Here is a 21,579-nt window from a genome sequence, read left to right on the forward strand (position 1 = left end):
TTCTCCCATATGAATGTGGATTATTGGAGTTCTGGTGTATGTAAAATGACGTTGGTGTCGCACTATATATGTCATCCAGCACTTGTGTGTCCCAAGTATCTTCAGCCAGATCAGGTACGGTCCATCCAGTTGGCAGGTGCAGTGAAGACCAGGGTCCGTCTTAAAGGGGCATGCACTGCGGTAGCAAGATGTTAACTACCTCGCCTGGTCTACAGGAGGTCGTGGGTTCGATCCTGACCCTGACGCCTGTATATTTGGAGTCTGCATGTTCTCTCTGTGGTCATGTGGATGTTTCTCCGGGCCCTCCGGTTTTTTCCTCCACATGTAGAAACATGCGTTTTAGAGTCGTTGGCTGTTATACATTTCCACATGATAAGCCACTTTGTTGAGCTATCATTTGTGGCCAGGTCGCTTCTGAAAAAGATATATAGCTCAATGAGCCTTAACTGGTAAGATAAAAAAAATACTATAGCTTTTATAGTAATGGCATGTCACGCAAATAATCACAGCTGACTTGACTACTGCTCTATGATAAAGAGCAGTCCTGGCGTCGGCTGGGTGGGCGGTTGAGGTTGGAATTGTTTTAATGTCGAGGTCACACATGAGGTGACATTGATGTCATTTAAAACGACCTCAGCCAATGTCGCCCAGCTCTAGTGATAATGGGATAAGTCGGAGTGGGTTGTATTGCAGCTTAAAATAAAATATAATTGTTTCCCTACTCAAACAACTGGAGGGTGCTGCTCATGTTTGTTGATGGCCCTGAGCTAGTGGTGAATATTTGACATTTCTATGGTGTGGTGCAGTCGCTCCCTCGGACAATGATGCTTTATCAATTAATATACAATGAGGTGGAGCTGTGGTACATGGGTTCGAGGGCTGCACTATTAACCAGATGACCCGAGTTGGATTCCTAGCCATAGCTAACACCAGTGGTGAGTGACAACACAAGCAGTACTTCCCACATCATCAACCCGCACTGATTGGAGAGGTGAAATATAGCAACAACAAAACTCCATCACCAACATGGCATTGGGAGACTTTCATTCATTGGTGGATGGAGAATGACTTGAGTTTTTTTTTTATTTCAATACATTTATTTATTTATTGTACCATTTGTATAAGAGCCTCAAGTCAAAAGACCTGACATTATTGTTTTCTGGAGCACAAAGAGGCTTAATGGTGTTTCTTTAAGTACATTGCATTATCCTCCCACCTTCAAGTCACGCACCTTTCTATGAAGTGACATCGGGGATGTCATTGTATGGTGCCGGCCCGGGAGGTCCGTGGCGTGCGATGTTCCTACGTCGCGGACAGCACTGGGTGGGTTGCTGTGTGATGTCGGCTTTAGCACAGCACGGCGTGCGATGAACCGTCATCGCGTACACCCCGTAGGTGGGTGTAGAACCAGCCCTAGTGGGGCTTGGTGAGCTCTGGGATAGCGCGGGCACCACGCATAGCGTGCAGTGCGGGCTCCCACAAGGGGGAGCGGGAGAGTGTCAGCCCAGGGACCGGGTTGCCCCAGGCCATGGCACTCTGGTTGACCCCGTAGACACGTGATCCGGAGTGTCCACAGAGAGGCCCCCAGGTGGGGAGGCTCGGGGGTGATCACGTGTCCGGGGAGAGCTCTCGAGAGGGATCGAGAGGGAGCTAGAACGCCTGAGAAGGCGGGCGGGGCCTGGGCGGAGCCAGCCCCGACCCGGGAGCATATAAGGTGGGTCCCTGAGAGCGACCGGGTCACTTCGTTCTACGAGTTGAAAGCTCTACGTCTACAAGCTGGAAGCTCTACGTCTACAAGCTGGAAGCTCTACGTCTACAAGCTGGAAGCTCTACGTCTACAAGTTGGAAGCTCCACGTCCTTCAAGCTGGAAGCTCTACAAGGCATCAACACGTGGCTGGGACCCGAGTGAGGGTCCGACCCTTCGTAGCTGTAACTCCTCCGTATAGCGTAGTTAGCTGGGTGGCCACCACCATAGGCTGTATCTGGTAAAGGGGCAGTTACCCCTTTGTGTATTACATGTTGATATAATAAATGTGTTGCCTCTAAAGAATAACGTCTACGACTCAGTTGGACTCACTACATATATATTGCTTCTGTGTCAATTATGGTTAGAGTTTTAATTCTCCCCGTAGAGATGAGATGAGCGTTGGCATGTGCGAATGACACTGGCAGCACACCATATAACCTTCAGGATGAAGATTCTTCCCATAATGTTTGGATGTTGAACTTCTTTAGCACCGTACATAGCAATATGTATAGTGTCAAATTGCACCCTCTACAGTATTTGCGTTACTAAAAGTTAACCAACAAATTTCTGCTCACAAAAGCAGGTGTTTACAGGTATCTGTGAGCAACATCCATCCTCACCAATTGTGTTCTCTGTGTTGGCGTTGCAGTTAGCGTGCCACGCTATGAATCTGGTGACCCGAGTTCGAGTTTCGCTCATGGCCAACACCAGTGACGATTATCTGAACTGGTCCTGAGCCTCCCCTAGGTCTTCTCAGCTTCAAATGAGTACCTCGTGTGGTGTGTAAAGACATCGCCACTGGGGAGACAAAGGCGGTCGGCCGTGGTGCTGGCCATCTACCCCCTCGTGTGCCGTGCCGGCCTTCATAGGTGCTCGCTACCAGCACTTGCCCCCAACAGTATGTTAAGGCAATATGGGGGATCTTGGTCTGTGGTCAAACCAGATACCCAGTCCTCTAACCCCTCTGGGCAGGAATGTCATCTGTGTTCACTGGAATAGTTTTGAACAATGTGTGCACGCTATTTAAATGCATGCTATTTTGAACCATTCTCTATGTTTATTGCCTTATGACTTTTAAATATAGTACACATGTCGAAAATTGAAGGAAATATTTGTATAATCTAAAACCTGGAAATTGTTTCTATACATTGATCAGGAAAGTTTACACGTTTTAACGTTTTTTATGAAAAGTGTAATATGCCACTAAATTTGTGCCGGTATAAAATGTGTACATTGTAGGCAGTAATAATAATTATATTTGTCATGACAATTGGATCAATTCACATGTCGTAATAATTTATTTTTCACTTCATACAAAGCATATTTCAAATGTTAAATTAACTTCAATTGATTCTAGATTTGAAGCTTTCGTGACTGCAATGATTCATATTCTCAGGAATAACTTCAATTGAATGGGGAAAAACTATCAATAGTACAAATACAAAACATGTGACATTACGGACAGGAGGATGCAAACAAGGCAAACAAGGAAGAATAAGCATGCAAATGCATGCTTTCTGCATCATTCTCCAACATGCATTTGCATGCTTATTCTTCCTTGTTTTCGGTCCAAGTATTTTTTGGAATGCATGCGTACTACTATTTGTGCATTATTTCATCCTCACGGTGAGATATATATATAAGTACTGTGTACAACTGGAAAACAGATTATTTTAATATTTGGGAAAACATTTAAGCTGGACTGGGATACATTTTTTTTTTGTAAAATTGTTTTTGAAGAGATGAACTTATTATGAAAAGCAACGTAACAATCCACCTAAATCCAAATGCGGTGTCCCCAAGTTGGGCTGCGTGTCGCGAGATGATGTCAGACGACATGACATGACTAGGTGACATCATGCGGATACATGCTCAAGGTGTCTGATGTTTTTCAATTCGTTTAAATGTATTGCCAAGTTTTAGCCAAGCCTTTGATAAATTTGCACGCTCGTCTATCGGGTAAGTTCCCAATAATAATGCAACAATATCATATACGGTCCATATTGGATCATCTTTACAAGAGTTATGGTGACCCGACTATACAGACAAATAAATATGTAGTCAAATCTATGGACAGGGCTAATGCCATAATGCTTTCGACATTCGTTGTGTAAGTGCATTGAATTGAATCACAACCCAGAATTGTTGCAATTCATCAAATTAATTATTTTTGTGAGTAAAAACCTGATTTGCTTGAAATGTGCTGTTTTCTTTATTCCAAATACACCTGCACATGCAGTGCCCGTGCTTTGACCCAACAGTAAGACGAGTAATGGGGTAGTGTTCATCTCTCAGTCGTCCCGGGCCAGTGTTGGACATGCCACTCGCCTTGCTTGCCCAATGATTACGTAAGGAAAACCCTATTCACTTCTCACAAAAGCGGTTGTTCTCATGTTATCAATCATCGGAGAACGGTGTACTGAGTTGAACCTCAACCGGGATTTCAACTCATGCCCTGCATAATGAATCATGTATCACCACAGCACCCAGCTGGATCACTGCTACGACAGTATTCCCATTTGTTGCTCTGATTCTTAAAGGTAAAAATAAGAAGGGCATGTTTTCCAATTAGCATCTTTTATTTAAATTTACGTGAAAAAATAAGTGCGTTATCATTCGTTTTAATTTTGTTCTCATATGTTTTGAAAACTCCAAATGCACATTATAGAATACAGTTCTTATGGAGATAAGCAAATAGCTAATTGTGTTAAATGAAGCTTTTTTTCTTATTGTGTGCTAATTATTATTCAGGCACCCGAATATTTCATTTCACCTCGTATATTACAGTGTTTTCAAGCAGGGTGTAGCTCATGTCATTATCCATTTATACATTATACATTTAGACTGTCAGTACAAATACTACAGTCATTTGTAAGGTTGCATAATTGTAATAAGACTGGCCTGCATTGCAGAGCAGTGCAACGCTTGGTAATGGGAACGCGGTCAAAAAATATTGTGAAATGAAGGTCATCCTAAATGTTACATTTGACCTTGAAATCTGTAAATTTCAACTAAATTAGTGAATTGAACCAGGTAAAAAATAATAGCTATTCCCTTTTACTATGCCATGCACTTTTTTAAAATGCCTTTACAGGTATTGACACCACGGCAGGCAATCCCTGTCTGAAATTTGACTTTTCTTGCCTTTGTTTTGTATGATGCAATCGATCCGTTGATTCAAAAGGCGTGCCGTTAACAGGTTAATTCGTCAAGGGGATTGATGCGTACCACGCTTGCAGGCAGAATGCTTCTTTACTTTGTTCATTGTAAAGACAAAATACATTTTAAGGGCCCTGACAACATTTCTCCATATTGCTGGATGATCAGGCCGAATTTACCATGTAAGCATCTATATCAAGTCTAGTGATGCAATTTACAAAAAGTACGTGTCATAAAATAAAAATAAAGTAAGACACGTATTTCAGAATATATATGTCTTTATAGTTTGTATATTTCCATGTAATGGTATGCACGTGCAGTGCAACAGTAAACGTCATCAGTTCAATGGTCGATGTTGTTTTTTTTGGTGGTGTCAGACTTGTCCAGAATGTCCTCCCCACGAGGGCCCGTTGTACGTGGGTGACATCCACGGATTGCTGTGGAATCTGAGCGATTCCAAGCCAACGTACTTCAGAATTGTCAACCCACAGTGGGCTCATGTTTGCTCACATACCGCATTTCTTGTCCTGATGCATCCAGTGTGCCAGATGTGGGGGCTGATGAAATTGAATGTGGGGATTGATGCAAAAAAATGGCTCATTCGGGAGATTAGATTCTGGCCTGATTATGGGAGCAAACAGCAGTTTTATAGCTGATGTTTAGCGGCTTGGTCTCCACTTGTTCGACAGAAAAACATGCAGAGCAATACAGTTGTGTGCAAAAATGTGTTTATGCATTCCCAGACACTTAGTTGCACAGTGCAAATTACCCATCAGTGTGCATTTCCCACCCTCATATACCCAGGAAAGTTTATATGCAGTGTTTATATTAGTGGTCATTTATTAAGATGCAATATATTATACTATAGTATTATTTTATTGTAATATACAACTGTATAAATGTGCCCATTGCTTAGTGTATTGTTGGTTTTTTTCCTTGGTGTAAAAAAACGGTACACAAATCTCTTTTCATGCCTTTCGTTACGGTGTGTTGTAAGACATGCAATTTCCTCCCCTGGATTTCCATGAAAAGTACAAATGATAATGGTAGCGTGTGAAGCTGTATTTCTGATATGCTGTCTGATAGCAGTCACACGGCAGTGGCTTTCGGATATTTAAGTTGTGCTCCTGCTGTGTCCCACTTGATGTAATTATTGTTTACAGTATGGGCTGTAGATGCACTGGTGGGGAGAGTGGTTGCCGCTAAATGTGTGCATGCAACGCTGAACAAATTGACTTGCAGGAGCAGGGTGAGCACCACACATGCCGATCTGCTGGCTCAATGCGAATGAATGAATGAACTTTAAAGGTCACACCTGGCTGTGGTAAACACCTCGCCAAGGGTTTAGTTAATGGAACCAATTTTTAAATGTCCCTTTTTGTAGAGTATTTTTTTATATATATAAAGGATCGCTGATAAGGTTGGAGTCATGAGGTTGGGGTAGTGTGTGTGTGGGGGGGGGGGTGAATGGTAATGGAAAAGAATAGAGTGATAGAGTAGCTACACAATCATTCCGTCTCCGGCTATTACTATCCATCACGCCAATGAGTCCTTTGCATTAATCAGAACGGGGCAGCCATCGCTCAGATATTCCATTTGTCTATCATTGTGCGCGTTCACTGAGTCGTGAACCTTGACTGTTAACCGAGAGCACCCACCCCTTCCTCCGGGGCACCGCCAACCCCAAGGTTACAGTCAACCGAGGCTGCCACCGCTGTTCACGGCTGGAAAGCCCTCCCACAGCCTTCCCTGCAGCCGCTCACGAGGAGCGAGACCTATTATTTGGGTTTTTCGGTAAAGTCACGGAGATAGGTTCAATGAAAATAATACAAATAACAAATAAAACCGACGACGTTACGATCGCAACGCAAGCTGTCGTAATCAGTCATTGCGATCGAAACGTCGTAGTTTTTTTTGGTAATTTATTTTATTTGAACCCATATACTTGACTTTACAGAAAGACCCAAAGAATATGAATTCCCGCAGTCACGAAAGCTTTAAAGTCAAGGTGGGAGACACTTAAAGGGCCATCCATTGAGTATGTACGCAACAAATATTGCCAAAACTTGAGCACTCCCCACCTCCCTGTACGCATGCGGACTCTTTACAGCCCCCCCCTCCACCTGAGTATGTACAGCTTGATGCCCCCCCCCCCCCGAATCCTATAGAACGGCCGATATTTAATCCACACGCAGAAACGATCAACGATTTATAACATTAACGTGATTAAGCAAACAGAGTCCACCGCCGGACTATCTAACTAATTTGAATGGCAATGATAGACAAATTATTATCGAGGCTTCACCACCCCCCCCTAATTTCCTATGCGTACAGACATTGTCAGTAGACCCCGACCCCCCCCCCCCATACGCAAGTGAACGCATTTGGGTTAAACCCCCCTCCATGCGCAGTCAATGGATGTGGCCCTCTGACAGCGCTCGCTGGCCGAACAGCGGCGGCTCTCACTCGACGCTCGCCAGCGCCGCTGATGGAGTGCGCAGCGTCCCGCATTCGACTCTGAGAGCCAAAGGAAGCCACCCCGTTCTTCTGCTCCCGAAGTGGCAGGTTTGGACGATTACGACTTTTATCAGCTGCTTCCATCAACGATGTCGCCCTTCGTCCTCCGCGTGAAACAGCCCGGATGCTAATCCTCTTTGCGGACTGGCAGGGCAGAGCGAGCAGGCAAGGCAGGCAGGGACAGGCACACACGCACAGGCACACACGCACTATCCTGCCACAGAGGAGGTGTGGAGGGAGAAGGCTGCCAAGGACGGTCAACGGTGCAGCTCCACGTCTTAACATCTGAGCGTGGACACCATCGATTTTATGAAAAGGTCAACGCTCACCATGGAGTCTCCCACCAAGGAGATCGAGGAGTTTGAGAGCAGCTCTCTCAAGTATTTGCAGCCGGAGCAAATTGAGAAGATCTGGCTGCGACTCCGTGGGCTGTAAGTTGATCGCACTCTTTCCATCCGAACCGCTGCTGTAATTGTTGTGCTTTATCCACGGTTGCCATGTCTAACTCACAATGGCAAATTTGGCTGGATTATGAATCATGAACAGATAATGTAAATTGTAATGTATTATTCCATTGCAGCTTTGCCAATTAGATCGTGATGCAAATATATGTAAACTTGTAACAATTGTTTGCTAACAAAAATAGAACAATACATATGGTATAATGCACACTTTATTTTCATGAAGTATTTTGTTTACGTTTGTTTGCTCTTATAATTCAAATATATGCAACATGCCCACGTGAAAATATTAACCATTGAATATTGAAACCATAAGCATAAAAAGCTGTGTTGTTTGTATTACCATTGCAAATATATTGCAAATATATTTATAGTTCCTTGCATAGTATTTAAATTTGTGCACTTTAGTAATTATATGCGGGTGTATAACATAAAATGTGTGTATTCACGTAATTTTTTTATAAACAGGAAGTGGCTTGCATTACTTTGAGTATTAAGAACGTACATATACGATAATGTACACATTTATAATTGGTATAATGTTATGGAAATCATTATTCCATAACATTGTATACATAGCTACTGAAGTGCCTTAACATTAAATTAGAGCACCCAATGTTCTTTCAACATATTTTTTCATCATTGTTTTGCATTTTTATTTGCTCACATATTACTACAAAATAACTTTCAGTATCGGAAACTGAACGTGCAAAAAATTATTATATTAAACAATTCTTCGTCGATGCACTGTACCATGTATACTGAAAACATAAATATATATTCAGATCATATAACTGTTGCCATGAATAGGGAGATGTTTTATAGGCTAGGGTTAATGTGCTTGGCTAATGCCGCTATAAGAAATGCAATTCTGCACACTGAAATCCCTGTTTGCGCTCTCATTTCACAGCTGAGTGATTTGGTAAAAATCCCAGGACACAATTTTCACATTTTGAATTTCACACACTTTTAACATTCCAAACATATATACCCTTGCGATGTATTTCTTTGCATGCCGAGGTTTCATTCAGTTATTTGCTTTTCATCGTGTCCGAGCTGCCTCAGCAGCCCTCTTCTTAACTCTTTATAAACAATCAACAAGGACCATTTTACAGAATTAATTCTAAGTGACCATAAACTATGCTGACTGATGCCAATTTCAAAAAGCCTTCGCTCAGTTTTTTTTTACTAATGATATTTAAATATAAATATCCGAGGTGAAGTTTTGTAAGTATACATATTTGCATGTAAATATATTTAAATAACTATCTCATTGCTGCATGAAAATATGGGAAATAAGCCAACTCTCATGTTCAATTCCTGTACTATTATATTCGTCTACTTATATCAGGCGAATAAAAACATGACATGTGTTTTGTACTGCCTACATCAGTGGTCAAATGATATTTCTATGTTTATAATATTTTCTATACTTTTCCTGATATTTGTGGTTATGTATATCGATGAGGACTACAAACTTATTTTCGTCACCTCTTCTTTGTATTTGTACCATTTTTTTTATACATTACGACGTCCATGAACGATATTAATTTTTTGTTTTCAATCAGGCCCTTTTGCAAGAGGAAAATTGCTTGAAAAATACGTAACATTTGCCCACAGCTTAATATATCTGCCATTTGTGGGAATACAAAAGCATGTGTAAACTTTGGAACATAGCCGAATCAAACAAGAGAATGAACAGCATTAGAGGGCCGAGAACACAGTCCAAAGTAGGTGATGGGCACGATAAATGGGTGTTTGCTCTCACATCTAAATGGGTGGCAGTCAGGGGCTACTGTCACCGTGCCCCTTCAGAGAGAGAGAGATGGGATGGACAGTGACCACCCTTTGGTTTATTTATTCCCCTTGAGAGCCCAGAAATTGGTGAAACCCCCTTTTCATCCCCAGTTGCAATCAGGCCCCAGATGAATTGTCCCTGTTTATCTTGTCTGTGTGCTTGTGGCCAAGAATAGGATTTAGGATTGAGCCACCTGCTCCCATGCAATTCCGCCTTGCACCCCCTCACCACTGTTTAATAAATATCAGCCCTCCACTGACCCAAAAGATGCAAAACATGCAGCACGGCACAGTGGCTTTTGAGAATGTCCTTCGTGAAAGTATTCCTCGCCCCTTTTATGAGCTCAACAGCCACGAACTTGATTGGCAATTTCAATTATCTTTTTGTTTCGAGCTGTGTTTCGCATGCAATTAATTTGCAAGCCTCATGACTCATTTTGAAAAGATGTATGAGTACAGAATGACCTGCTCACTCGTGCATTAGTAACACTTTTTATCCGGTACACTTTCAAAATCACTTGTCTCTAAACATCACAGAATTTCCACATTAGCAAGGTGACAGAACTTTCATGCTGTTTTTCTTTGACCGACATCAAAGGCTGACAATTGTAGTTTTGGAAAATTACTATCATTATTTTACATTAATCAGTAATGTAATTTATCACATGCAGATGGATAAATGGATAATGTAAACAAATATGTTGAACAAACTATATGCATATTTATATGACCTTCAAATAACTATCAAATCTTACTTGTACCATCACGCTCACATAAGGTCAAAAGTCTCGAAGCTGTATCCAGTCATAGAAGTCAAACCAGTAGCTATTTACTCATAAAGCCTTTTTCAATGCCTCAGTTGCTACCAATTTCCCATGTGTAATAAGCCTGAATGAGAAATCTGACACAAGGTTAAATTTCATATACTTAAATGTGAGTTTTGTATTTCGCTCATTTTTTAACAGCGTACATTTTGACCTTTTTTTTCTTGCAGGCGAAAATATAAGAAGACTTCACAGAGGTGAGGTTAAGGGCATTGGGTTCAATTGTACGGCGAATTAAAATAAAGATTTCACACATCTGTGCATGTATGCATTCTTTCATTGTCGTCAAGGTACACGATTTGTATTGAAAGCCACCGTGGCACCTTCTTGGCATGATGAGCGTGGTGCACTGCGGTGTTGTGCGAACAATGATGAATGGCTTACGCAACAATGGAATTTCTCTTGTCATTTGTCAGGACATCTAAGAATCAATGACGTAGGAGTTCGCTAACAATATCGGACGCATTCCATGGCACTCCGGAACTTGTGCTTTCTTGATGCCGTTTCTTAAATCGTTCATATGGAAACTTTGTGACGTGCCTGCGTGCTCGATATGTAAATGTCTCGTTCACTGTCTTTCTCGACAACAGCTCAGCTCAAATAAACAATCTCAGTGAGGTAGACACGATGACCCTAGCGGTCTTTTTATATGAGATATGAATGTCACGTCTTTGTCTTTGCCCTTTGCATTGTTATTTACTACATTTGATCTGCAACTAACATGCCCTTTGGGTTGATAGAATCAGAAATTATATCTACACTGGTGTTAAAAGGAGGCAAGGTCAGTGGGGTATTGCATTACGCACTTGTCAGGATTACCATTGACCACCCAGCACTTAAATGAATATAGTGATAAGGTGATACATCACACTCAGAACACATTTAAAATGAGACGTTATTTATTTACATCCCCGACATTTTTTTTTCTCAAAAAGATATATATATATAAAATGTAAAAAAAATGTATATGCATAAATATTCAATATCTTCGTTCATCTAAGTTCAGTGTCAAGAGCACTAAGCTTTGACTTGACTCATTTAATTTTGGCGAATCTGAAAGAATAGTATGGCCCTTCTATTATAGCACGAAATTATACCCAAACAGATATCGTAATTCGGCACCGATCATTTTAATTACGGTGACAAGCAATGCAATGAAGAAACACATATTACTGGTAGGAACCACCTGGTTCCACCAGCCCACATGGAATTATTGTGTCCATCCGTCATGCATCCAAAAATGGGTGGGGAGGGGCTGGGTGGGGAGGGTGGGTCTGGGTGGGAGGGGTGGGGCTGGGTGGGTGGGGAGGGGCTGGTCACCCCGTGGTGCCCTTATAAAACTCAACGTTTAACCTACTCACGCCGGCTTGTGCCCGCCCTCACAGTCGGCCATATTTGTGGAATACACCACGCCGCCGTTGACCCTGGCCATTGACCGAGCAACCCAACGTTCCTACCAGCTCCCTCCGCAGGAATGTGTTTTAATACTATTCTTGTCAGGGGTCAAATGAGTCTGGAGTACCACTTTGTGGAAAATCATCAGGGCGCCTGTCATATGAATGTGAATTGGCCACTCCCGATGCAGGGCTGCCAAACAAAATGAGCACCACGTCTCATTTGATCGCGGAGGCATTTTACATTTATAGATTTACTTTGGATCTAGAATATCCGATTAGCGCAGTTGGCTACGTACGGTGCGAAAGAAGTTCAACATACATCCATATTACAGTCGAGTGTGTATATTAGTAAATGGTCCATACGTCTGCAGAATTATTGAATGGAAGTGAGATTCAACCTTTGAACCCTTCGTAATCTGCATAATTTACAAGCATGGAAACCACCTGGTTATCCAGGTGCCCAATACATAGCGTACTAGTTAACTATCGGTGTCACTTTCCGAGACGTGGTGAGATTCAGTAAGAGTCTCAAGGGTTCATAACGTAAGCTGTGCCCTTCAGATAGGCACGTGTAAAAGTATGCACTGGGCTCCGATAAGGCTGCCTGCAGTGTGACCCCACAAGGAGAGGAATGTTTGCTGTAAGCATTTGCCAAGGTCAATGGGAGGAGAAAAAATCATTCAGATTTATTATTTCAATGTTCTGTGCTCTAAATTGAATATCATTCAATTAAAAAGTGTTTATATTATACACGGTGTATACAAACAAAAAGAGATCGCTCGAATAATACGAATGTAAACCTACGGTCAAGTTGTAATTGTTATATTAAACAAAATACTCGATCTATTTTAAAAATATATAGAGAGAAATACCATAAGCATGTAATTTTACTTTTTTCTTCACCCTCCATTGATATTTTGTTAAATTAAATGTTTAATAGATTTAGAACAAGTTTTTTTTATTTTTAATCTCCGTTACATTTAGTTAATATTTTACATTTTACGTTGTTCTCGATCCGTTCCACATCATGAATTGTGATTTTTAGGTACAAAGTGGTTGGAGGGCTCAGGCGGCTAATGTACACATTAGGGTATTGGACCATCGCTGTTATGCTCCAGGGCACAAAACCCAAGGCAGACCAATGAAATAGGACCGTAGTTTTCCTGAGTGAAGTGAAAATAAAACTTATAAGCAGCCATGATAAATGGTCTGTATTCATTCACCGATGAGTGCTATTGCAAAATGAAGAAAGAAAAAAATGTTTATTCGTATATAGCTCTGAGAAAATGACGATACCAAGCACTTTACTTGGACATATACTTGACTTACAATTACCGCCACTTCTAATTAAGAGCGAGTTCCTGCTGTTCAAGTTAAACTTATTGCTTTTGGATGTGTTTACACAGTAATTTATGAAGCATTATTATAAATGATTAAGTCCTCTTCCGTGTATCTGGTTTTATCTCTATTCTAGTATTCAGGGGGTGTGAATTTGAGTATTTATATGCATCTGCATATTTCGACAGTGTATAAATCAAAATTATTATTGTTTCTGAGTGAGTTCATTGGCCTCTGTCTGTGTCATGCAATTTTCTATTCACTTGGGAAGCACTAAAAGGGGTACAGATACATTTTCAATACATCATAATTGTGATGAGAAATGGGGCCGATTTCCCTTTGGTGTCTGTAGAAAATAATAGACATTTAATCAGTTTCATTTCCATCACTGTGGCATTTAATGCATTCTCACCTGGTTAAACAAATGACATTGAATGGAACTGATTTAACAGCCTACAAGAGGAAAATAATCTGAATATGGATGATTTGGTTGACATCGAAATTATCTTTGTACGTTTTGCCTACTGTCGAATGTCCTCCAGTTGCTATGTGAAAATATGAAACATTTTACGTGAAAATGCTAATATATGTGTTACTTCCAAATACATGTTGGAAGTAACACATATATATTACACGTAGGTTACTTTCGCCATGACAGTACTAATAATTTCGTGCAGTATTTATCAGAGGTGGGACAAAGTCATTGTTATGCAAGTCCAAGTCGAGTCGCAAGTCATCAAATTCATGACTCGAGTCTGACTCGAGTCCAAGTCACATGACTCGAGTCCACATCTCATAGGTGGGACAAAGTCATTGTTATGCAAGTCCAAGTCGAGTCGCAAGTCATCAAATTCATGACTCGAGTCTGACTCGAGTCCAAGTCACATGACTCGAGTCCACACCTCTGGTATTTATATATAAAATCATTGCCCCTTATAAATATTGTAAAAGCAAAAACTTGCACGTTTCCCCAAGGCATTTTAGAGCTCAAAGGTGAATGAGTGCCATAATATTGTCACTTAAAGTACAGTGAAACCTTAGATTGCGAGCATAATTCGTTCCAGAAACGTGCTCGTATTCCAAAGCACTCGTCTATCAAAGCGAATTTCCCCATAAGAAATAATGGAAACTCAGACGATTCGTTCCACAACCCAAAAATATTCATATAGAAATGATTAATACAAACCTTTTTATATTTAAATTTTAATTTAATATAAAGTAATCAAATGTATTACATACATTTAATCGTGGCTGGTGTGAGGGAGACAAGAGAGAGGAGAAGAGGAGGAGGAGGATTATTGTGTAGGACGACTTTCACTGTCAGTAACGGAATCACTGCCATCTGTTGGCTCACTGGAATCTTTTTCTTTTTGTGCGACTTTAACAAGGAACCTATCCAATGACACTTGCTTTTGCCTCCTTTTCAACCTTTTTCTTCATGGGGGGCATTGTTGCAGTACAGTTACTAAAGAACAGTCACTACACTTGGACACAATAAAAAAATGCTTTACGCACACACACGTGGTCACAACACTATACTGTAGTAAACCGTATACGCTCGCACGGATGTTGACTATACGAGTGAGGCACGCCGACTGAGACCAAGCATGGGCGATGATTACCCACAATCCCGCAGCGAGAGAGAAGAACCATTGGCTCAGTTGTAATCACGTGACGCTCGGCAGACAAAGCGTATACTGTACGTACTGCTCGTATTGCAAGACATCGCTCGTTTATCAAGTAATTATTTATTTAAAAAATTTGCTCGTCATGCAAAATACTCGCAGACCAAGTTACTCCCAATCCAAGGTTTCACTGTAGTTTGAATTGTAGTACAATATATATAATTTTGCGATATACATTGGCTGAACACAATTCTATTCTCAATGTAATTCTGTATTCACGACAGTGTACACATTCTTGGGTCTTTCGGTAAAGTTACGGAGATAGGTTCAAAGAAAATAACACAAATAACAAAAAAACTACGACGTTTCGATCGCAACACAAGCAATCGTCATGAGGAGAAAAAGAGAGCGGGAAAGCTGCTGAGGCAGGCTGTTTTAAAGGTTTGAAATGGGTGTAGCCCAAGGATCATAAACGAAGTGGGCGGGGCTAGTGATGTTAATGTCAGGAATTTGCATATAAATGTAAGATCGGAGAGCTACATCCACGACAAAGAAGCTGCGGAGGTGGCCACTGTATTGTGAGAGATTAGCATGTCAATGTAGGATCGCAGAGCCACCGCTACATCAAGGACACTCTGAACATCTCGTAAATATAATTAAAGATATTAAGCTTAATCCTAATGATATTCTCGTAAGTTTTGATGTGACCTCTCTGTTCACAAGGGTTCCGGTCAACGAGTCAATTAAATTACTCCACACTCTGGTAACGGTTTAGCCAAAGATATCCCAAGACGAGCTGAACACTGTCTAAAGAACACTTACTTCTTGTGGCTAGGTGACTTTTATAAACAAAAGGAAGGAGCAGCAATGGGTTCTCCTTTGTCTCCTGTGATAGCGAATTTGTACACGGAAAATTTTTAAACAAAAGCAATAGCTTCAAGCACACTAGAACCATCTGCTTGGTTTAGATATGTGGATGACAAATTGGTGGTCTGGCCACACGGCAAATATACACTGAACGCATTTCTAAATCATCTCAACTCGCAAAACCCATCCATCCAGTTCACCATGGAAGTGGAAGCCGACAGAACTCTACCATTTCTGGATATTCTGCTCGGACGGGGTAGAAATGGTAAAAAAATGTACCCGTAAAAAAAGTTTTTCACTATAAATCCTTTATATGCGTGGCGGCTAGAGTCCTCTCGTCCTCTGGCTTGAGATGGCTGCCACCTATGGGTCAGATGATTGCCTGCCACCATTAAGCAATTGGTAATTAAATATAATTTATTTTTTCCTAAAAAGTGTAAAATTTAGGAAAAAAAATTTCACGAAAATAAATTGTCACGCACAACGAGTCAATGTGCAAAATGTCAGCTCGATTGGATCACGGGAAGTGGGTTAAAAAACGACCGAAAGATTTGCACGGTCGTAAGCACGCAAGCAAGCAAGCAAGTGAACTTAATATAAAGGATTTAATAACACAGTGTTTACCGAAAGAAAACGCATACTAACTCCTATCTGAATGCAGAGTCACACCATCACCCCGCACAGAAATCTGCTCTTATAAAGACGCTCATTCATCGAGCTAAGAAAGTGTCAGATGGTGACAGTCTGAGAAGTGAAATTGAACACGTTAAAGAAGTGCTGCAAATGAACGGTCACAATGATGCACAAATCAATAGGGCATTGAATAGCAAAACCAAATCAAATAACAAAAGCATTGAAACTGCCCAAGTAATTAAAACGATCAAAATACCGTACATTGCGGGAGTAACTCATAAACTAGCCTGATGTTTGGAAAAACAAAACATCCGAGTCAGATTTGGCACGGTACATAAAATACAGAATTTAATATCTGGTACAAAATATGTATTACCGAGGCTATCAACAGAAGGTGTGTACAGGATAAACTGCACGCATAGTAAATGTTATGTTGGGAAAACAGGACGATTGATAAGACTAAAAGAACATCAGGGAAATATTAAATTCTCCCAAATGCAACTGTCAGCAGTAGCAGAACATGCGTGCCAACAAGGACATTCAATTGATTTTGATAATGTTGAAGTTTTGTGCAAAACTAGCTACTACTGGCCAAGACTAATTAGAGAGTCTATCTAAATTGAAAGAAATAAAAAATAACTTTAACCGTTTGGATAGCTACCGTCTTAGTGCTGCGTGGAAGCAAATCATCAAATGATACATTGTTTAAATGCACGCCTACAAAGAGCAGTGTACTTCAATAGGGATTACTGTTGGTAGGGCTATTTTAATAGGGCTCGCGTAATGCACATGCATAATGTACGTTGCCTCAGTAATCGCCCCCCCCCAAATTGTGCAAGAGCGCAGAAGGGTGGTCAACCAATCTACGTTTCTATATAAGGAATGAAACAGTAAGACTTCTCCACAAATATGGCTGTCGCCTGATGAAGCTAGTTGTAATTACTGGCGAAACGTCGTACTCAGTTTGTACATGTTGTGGCTTGGCTCTCCAACACACCGGTGTGCTGTACTAGTGACGGATTGGCATGTTCTCTTTATGTGACAACCCTCACTAGTTGGCTGTGTTGGGTGGTGGTGGGTTTTAATGACACATTTATATATTTACGCGACCTAACCCAAAAACCTCTATTATGGATGATATTGGTCACAAAAGCCTACGTGTTAAACTTCATGTCCTGTGTTAAATCGAACCTGGATCTTGTGATCTGATCCCATCTGTGAAGGATGTGATCCCTGACATGCAATACCCCGGCGTCTACAAACTAAGCTGTGTCTGCGGCAGTAGTTACATTGGGGAAACTAAGCGACATGTCTCGGACCGTGTTCGTGAACATAAGGCAGATCTTAAACACGGTAGGACCAATACCTCGGCCGTGGCTGCTCATTCTTTTAATGCGGTGGGCTCACACAAAATTAATTTCTCTAAGATGAAGGTACTTTGCATGCCCACTGGCAATGAACAAAGATTCGTTCATGAAGCCATCCATATATATAGACACAGACACAATTTCAACCGAGAAGATGGGTACAAACTGAGCAATCATTGGAAGGACGTTATTAACCAGTTTAAGTCATAACTGGCTGTGATGTTTCCACCCTACCTTCCGATGTTAGTAGTTATTTTCGACTCTCTGGTTTTACACTACCACAGCCACCATCGCTCATGTCTTCGATGTGGCGGTGGCTCTGCGATCTTACATTGACATGCTAATCTCCCACAATACAATGGCCACCTCCGCGCCTTCGTCGTCGTGGAGGTAGCTCTCCGATTTTATATTGACATGCAAATTTCTCACTTTAACATCAATAGCCCCGCCCACTTCGTTTATCACCCTTGGGCTACACCCATTTAAAACCTTTAAAACAGCCTGCCTCAACAGCTTTCCCGCTCATTTTTCACCTGATGACGATTGCTTGTGTTGTGATCGAAACGTCGTAGTTTTTTGTTATTTTTGTTATTTTCTTTGAACCTATCTGCGTGACTTTACGGAAAGACCCAAGAATATGAAATCCTGCAGTCACGAAAGCTTTAAGTCAAGATTTGACAGTGTACGATATGAAAGGGGATATGGGGCACTGAGTTGTAGGGTTTTGAGTTGGAAGGCATTATCAGGAAGGGGAAACACAAGCAGGGTTATCGTGGTTCAGTGTAAATCGTATGGATTGTGTATAGTACGGCCAATTTACTGTTCTATATACAATGGCAACGTTATTGTATGCGGAAATAAGCTTTACGTGGAATGACAGAGAAAATAAGCTGACGTGCAATGTAAATAGGCTAGAGGGAAAGTTTACGTGGAGGAGAACTGATAGGAATACAATTAAACACGGGCAAAGAATCCAGCAATGTGGCATAGCCAGGAAGAGATATTCCCAAACAGTAGATGCAGCCATTACGTTTGACTACGGGTATCAATCTCGGCTGCTAAAGAAACACACAAAATGTGAGCCAATGGCTGAGTTTATTAGTATTGACCGAATGGAATTTCTAAACAAAGCAATGTGTACTTTGTAGACTACAATGCGTGTACAATTGAATGTTTCTTTGGCCGCATGCAAGTCCGCACACATCGCATATGAAGATGCACACTTACACCTGCACATGCGCGCCGCATAAATAAACATACGCCCACGCGCGGCATTTGCACATCCATTTTCCACGCACAGATTGGTGCGCAAATACCATGGGCATTAAAGACCCAGGGAGCCAATGCAGATGCGTCCCCGCCTGACGTCATCGGTGGGGGGGGGGAAGCCACGGCCACAGTTCTAATTGGTTCGCACGCTGCTCTTGGCAATGCAGAGGTTGCTGGTTCTATTCCATCTCCTGGTATAGCAGTTTAAATAATGGGCACGTTTTTAAATTTCTCCAGCCTCGGGTTCACCCAGCAGTATAAATGGTGCTGTGGGGTAAAGTCTGGCTACTCTCAGCTCTTCCAGGACATTTAGCCGATGGGGAAGAGTAGGAAAATGTCCTCAAGGGAGGGGGTGGGGAGGCTCTGTAGAGCTGCCTCTAGTGGAGACCCTTCTAGCAGTTGGCGTGAGCAATCAACTTTGGGGTGGCACCGTCACCTTTCACACCACCCCAATGTATTTGTGTATCATACTTTCCAGAATACACATCTGGTAAATGTTAAAATGATGGTCATTTTTTTACTGAGTGAACAAAACATTACTATAGTAATTACAAACATGAGAATACGGTGATTGTCATGAACGCCTCTGTCAATTTCAGCATGCGCTTCCATACAATGCAGCCTGCTCTGTGTCAGTTTTAGCAATGATGCATCAGTAAACGGTTACAAATATACTCAGAGGATGTTTTGTTCAGTATAAAAAAAAATCTACGAATAAGAGCAATTCATTTGCAAATGAAATGTTTAAGGTGTGTATTCATTGTATTGTGGTCTAGTTTTACTAAATACAATGATTATTAAAGAAATATGAGTTTATGCACCATTCTCAAGAGTTATATTTAATTCAATTGATGTTTGTTGTGTTAGCCTTTGCATTCCACGCATGCATTCATTGGTATTGACACTTATAACATCAGACAATCTGCTGTTTGAATGTTTAAAATGCTCCATAAACAGCTACGTTATATACGCAATTGTAAAGAGTGTCAAACCTAATCTTGACTCTCACCCTCTCTTTATCGTACCAGATGACAGATAAGACCAGTTGTTTATCCATTCTCACAAGAGACTATTTTACAATTCCCTTTGCATATTTTCTTTAATATGTTAAGGCTATCAACATTATGAACATTGAAACATTGTAAACAATATATAGTTTTTATTTCAATGTGTAACTATGCATTTTATTGTCTGAAATAGAGATAAACATGTTATTGTTATATCTGTATAACAATGTAGTATTTTAAATTGTGCTAGAATTTAAGACCCTGTTTTGAAACTCATAAATATTTTATTCTTTAAACTTTAGAAAATCTAAACATAATGTATGTTTTTTTTCTCTCAGGGATGATTATATTATCGGCATTCTTTTTACACGTATGACTTTATTATTTTAAATTATTTTATTCATTTATTTGGAAAGGGGCACACAACCCATTAGTATCCAGTCTGGTGGCATTTTTCCATTAGAGCATTGGCAGACCTTTGGCCTGCAACAAATGGCTGAAAAATAATATGATGGGGTAAAAATAATTGAGTTGAAATTAACCAAGCTTCGGCTTGTGCTCATGAAATCTACAGAAACCCCAAATACTCCACATTCTATTACAAATATGAATATGGAGAGCTCCTTGTTTCACACTGTAAGATGTAGAATGGCTCAAAAAACAGATCACGTTCTTTGAATGACGTTTGATCGTCTGCTGTTCTCCTCTGGTGTTGCTCTTGCTTACATGCAACTGATAGCACAACCCTTGAAGATATAAAATGTAAAAAAAAGTCAGCATAGTCATTTTAGAATTACATTTTGACTACAATGAGGAAATATATATATTTCATACTTTATACAATGTGAGATAAAACACACGGTGCAAACTATAGCCTCTGTGGGACTGTTTCTTCAAATGAAGGGGATGATGACAGAAACTCATCTCAACAATGTTTGTTTTTAAACAGCAATCAATATCAGGAGCAATGGGGGTACAGTGAGCATGCCTGAGAGATAGTCCACTGCACACGCTTAGGGACTGCACAAGTTGAAAAAAAACCTCTGTGTTGAACGATACGTGACCGTGGCTAATTGGGTGGAAGCCAAGGTAAATGTGCTATTATGTAATGTCAATTGTCACAACAAATACGTAAGTAGCTTATCAGGAGCCATGCCTATTTACATGGCATAAACGTGGCTTGAAGTTTGAATGGCGGCTATTCAAGGCCAAAGTAGGATTCACAAAAGCCAAAAAGAGATTTGAGGATTTAGAATGGCCAAGTGGTTTGGCATTCTCATCACCAAATCAGTTTGTAACTTTCAATTCATAATTGCAGCCATCTAAATAATTTCTTTGGGGAAGTAATCAATGCAACACTGGATATACATTGGACATTAATACCACGTAAATAATTTCCAAGAATTTTCTATTGTATGCCTGCTTGTGTTGCAGCATATATTACACATATAAAAATATTCACAACTGCACAGCAGATATACGACTGTCCCTATACAACCACAACTCTCCACTAGAGATAGAGCATACAAATAAGACCATCTCAAGATTGGCTTACCTGATTTAAATGAAC

At 40.8% G+C, this 21,579-nt stretch overlaps 1 protein-coding gene across 4 annotated transcripts in view; it reads left to right on the top strand.

The window, feature by feature from the left end:
- LOC144943506 (dual specificity calcium/calmodulin-dependent 3',5'-cyclic nucleotide phosphodiesterase 1A-like) overlaps positions 1–21,579 on the top strand; it is a 247,134-nt gene that overhangs the window by 115,214 nt on the left and 110,341 nt on the right. The window contains exons 1-2 of one of the 4 annotated variants that reach the window (XM_078871043.1): positions 7,309–7,855; positions 10,677–10,703. The exons of the other annotated variants lie outside the window; for them this stretch is intronic. Of the exons in view, the coding sequence (XP_078727169.1) occupies positions 7,734–7,855; positions 10,677–10,703 (149 nt within the window). The 5' untranslated portion in view covers positions 7,309–7,733. Of the gene's footprint in view, positions 1–7,308; positions 7,856–10,676; positions 10,704–21,579 lie in introns of those variants that run through there. 4 annotated transcript variants of the gene reach the window in all.

Source organism: Lampetra fluviatilis, chromosome 2 (assembly GCF_964198595.1).
Source record: "Lampetra fluviatilis chromosome 2, kcLamFluv1.1, whole genome shotgun sequence".
Lineage (NCBI taxonomy): Eukaryota > Metazoa > Chordata > Hyperoartia > Petromyzontiformes > Petromyzontidae > Lampetra > Lampetra fluviatilis.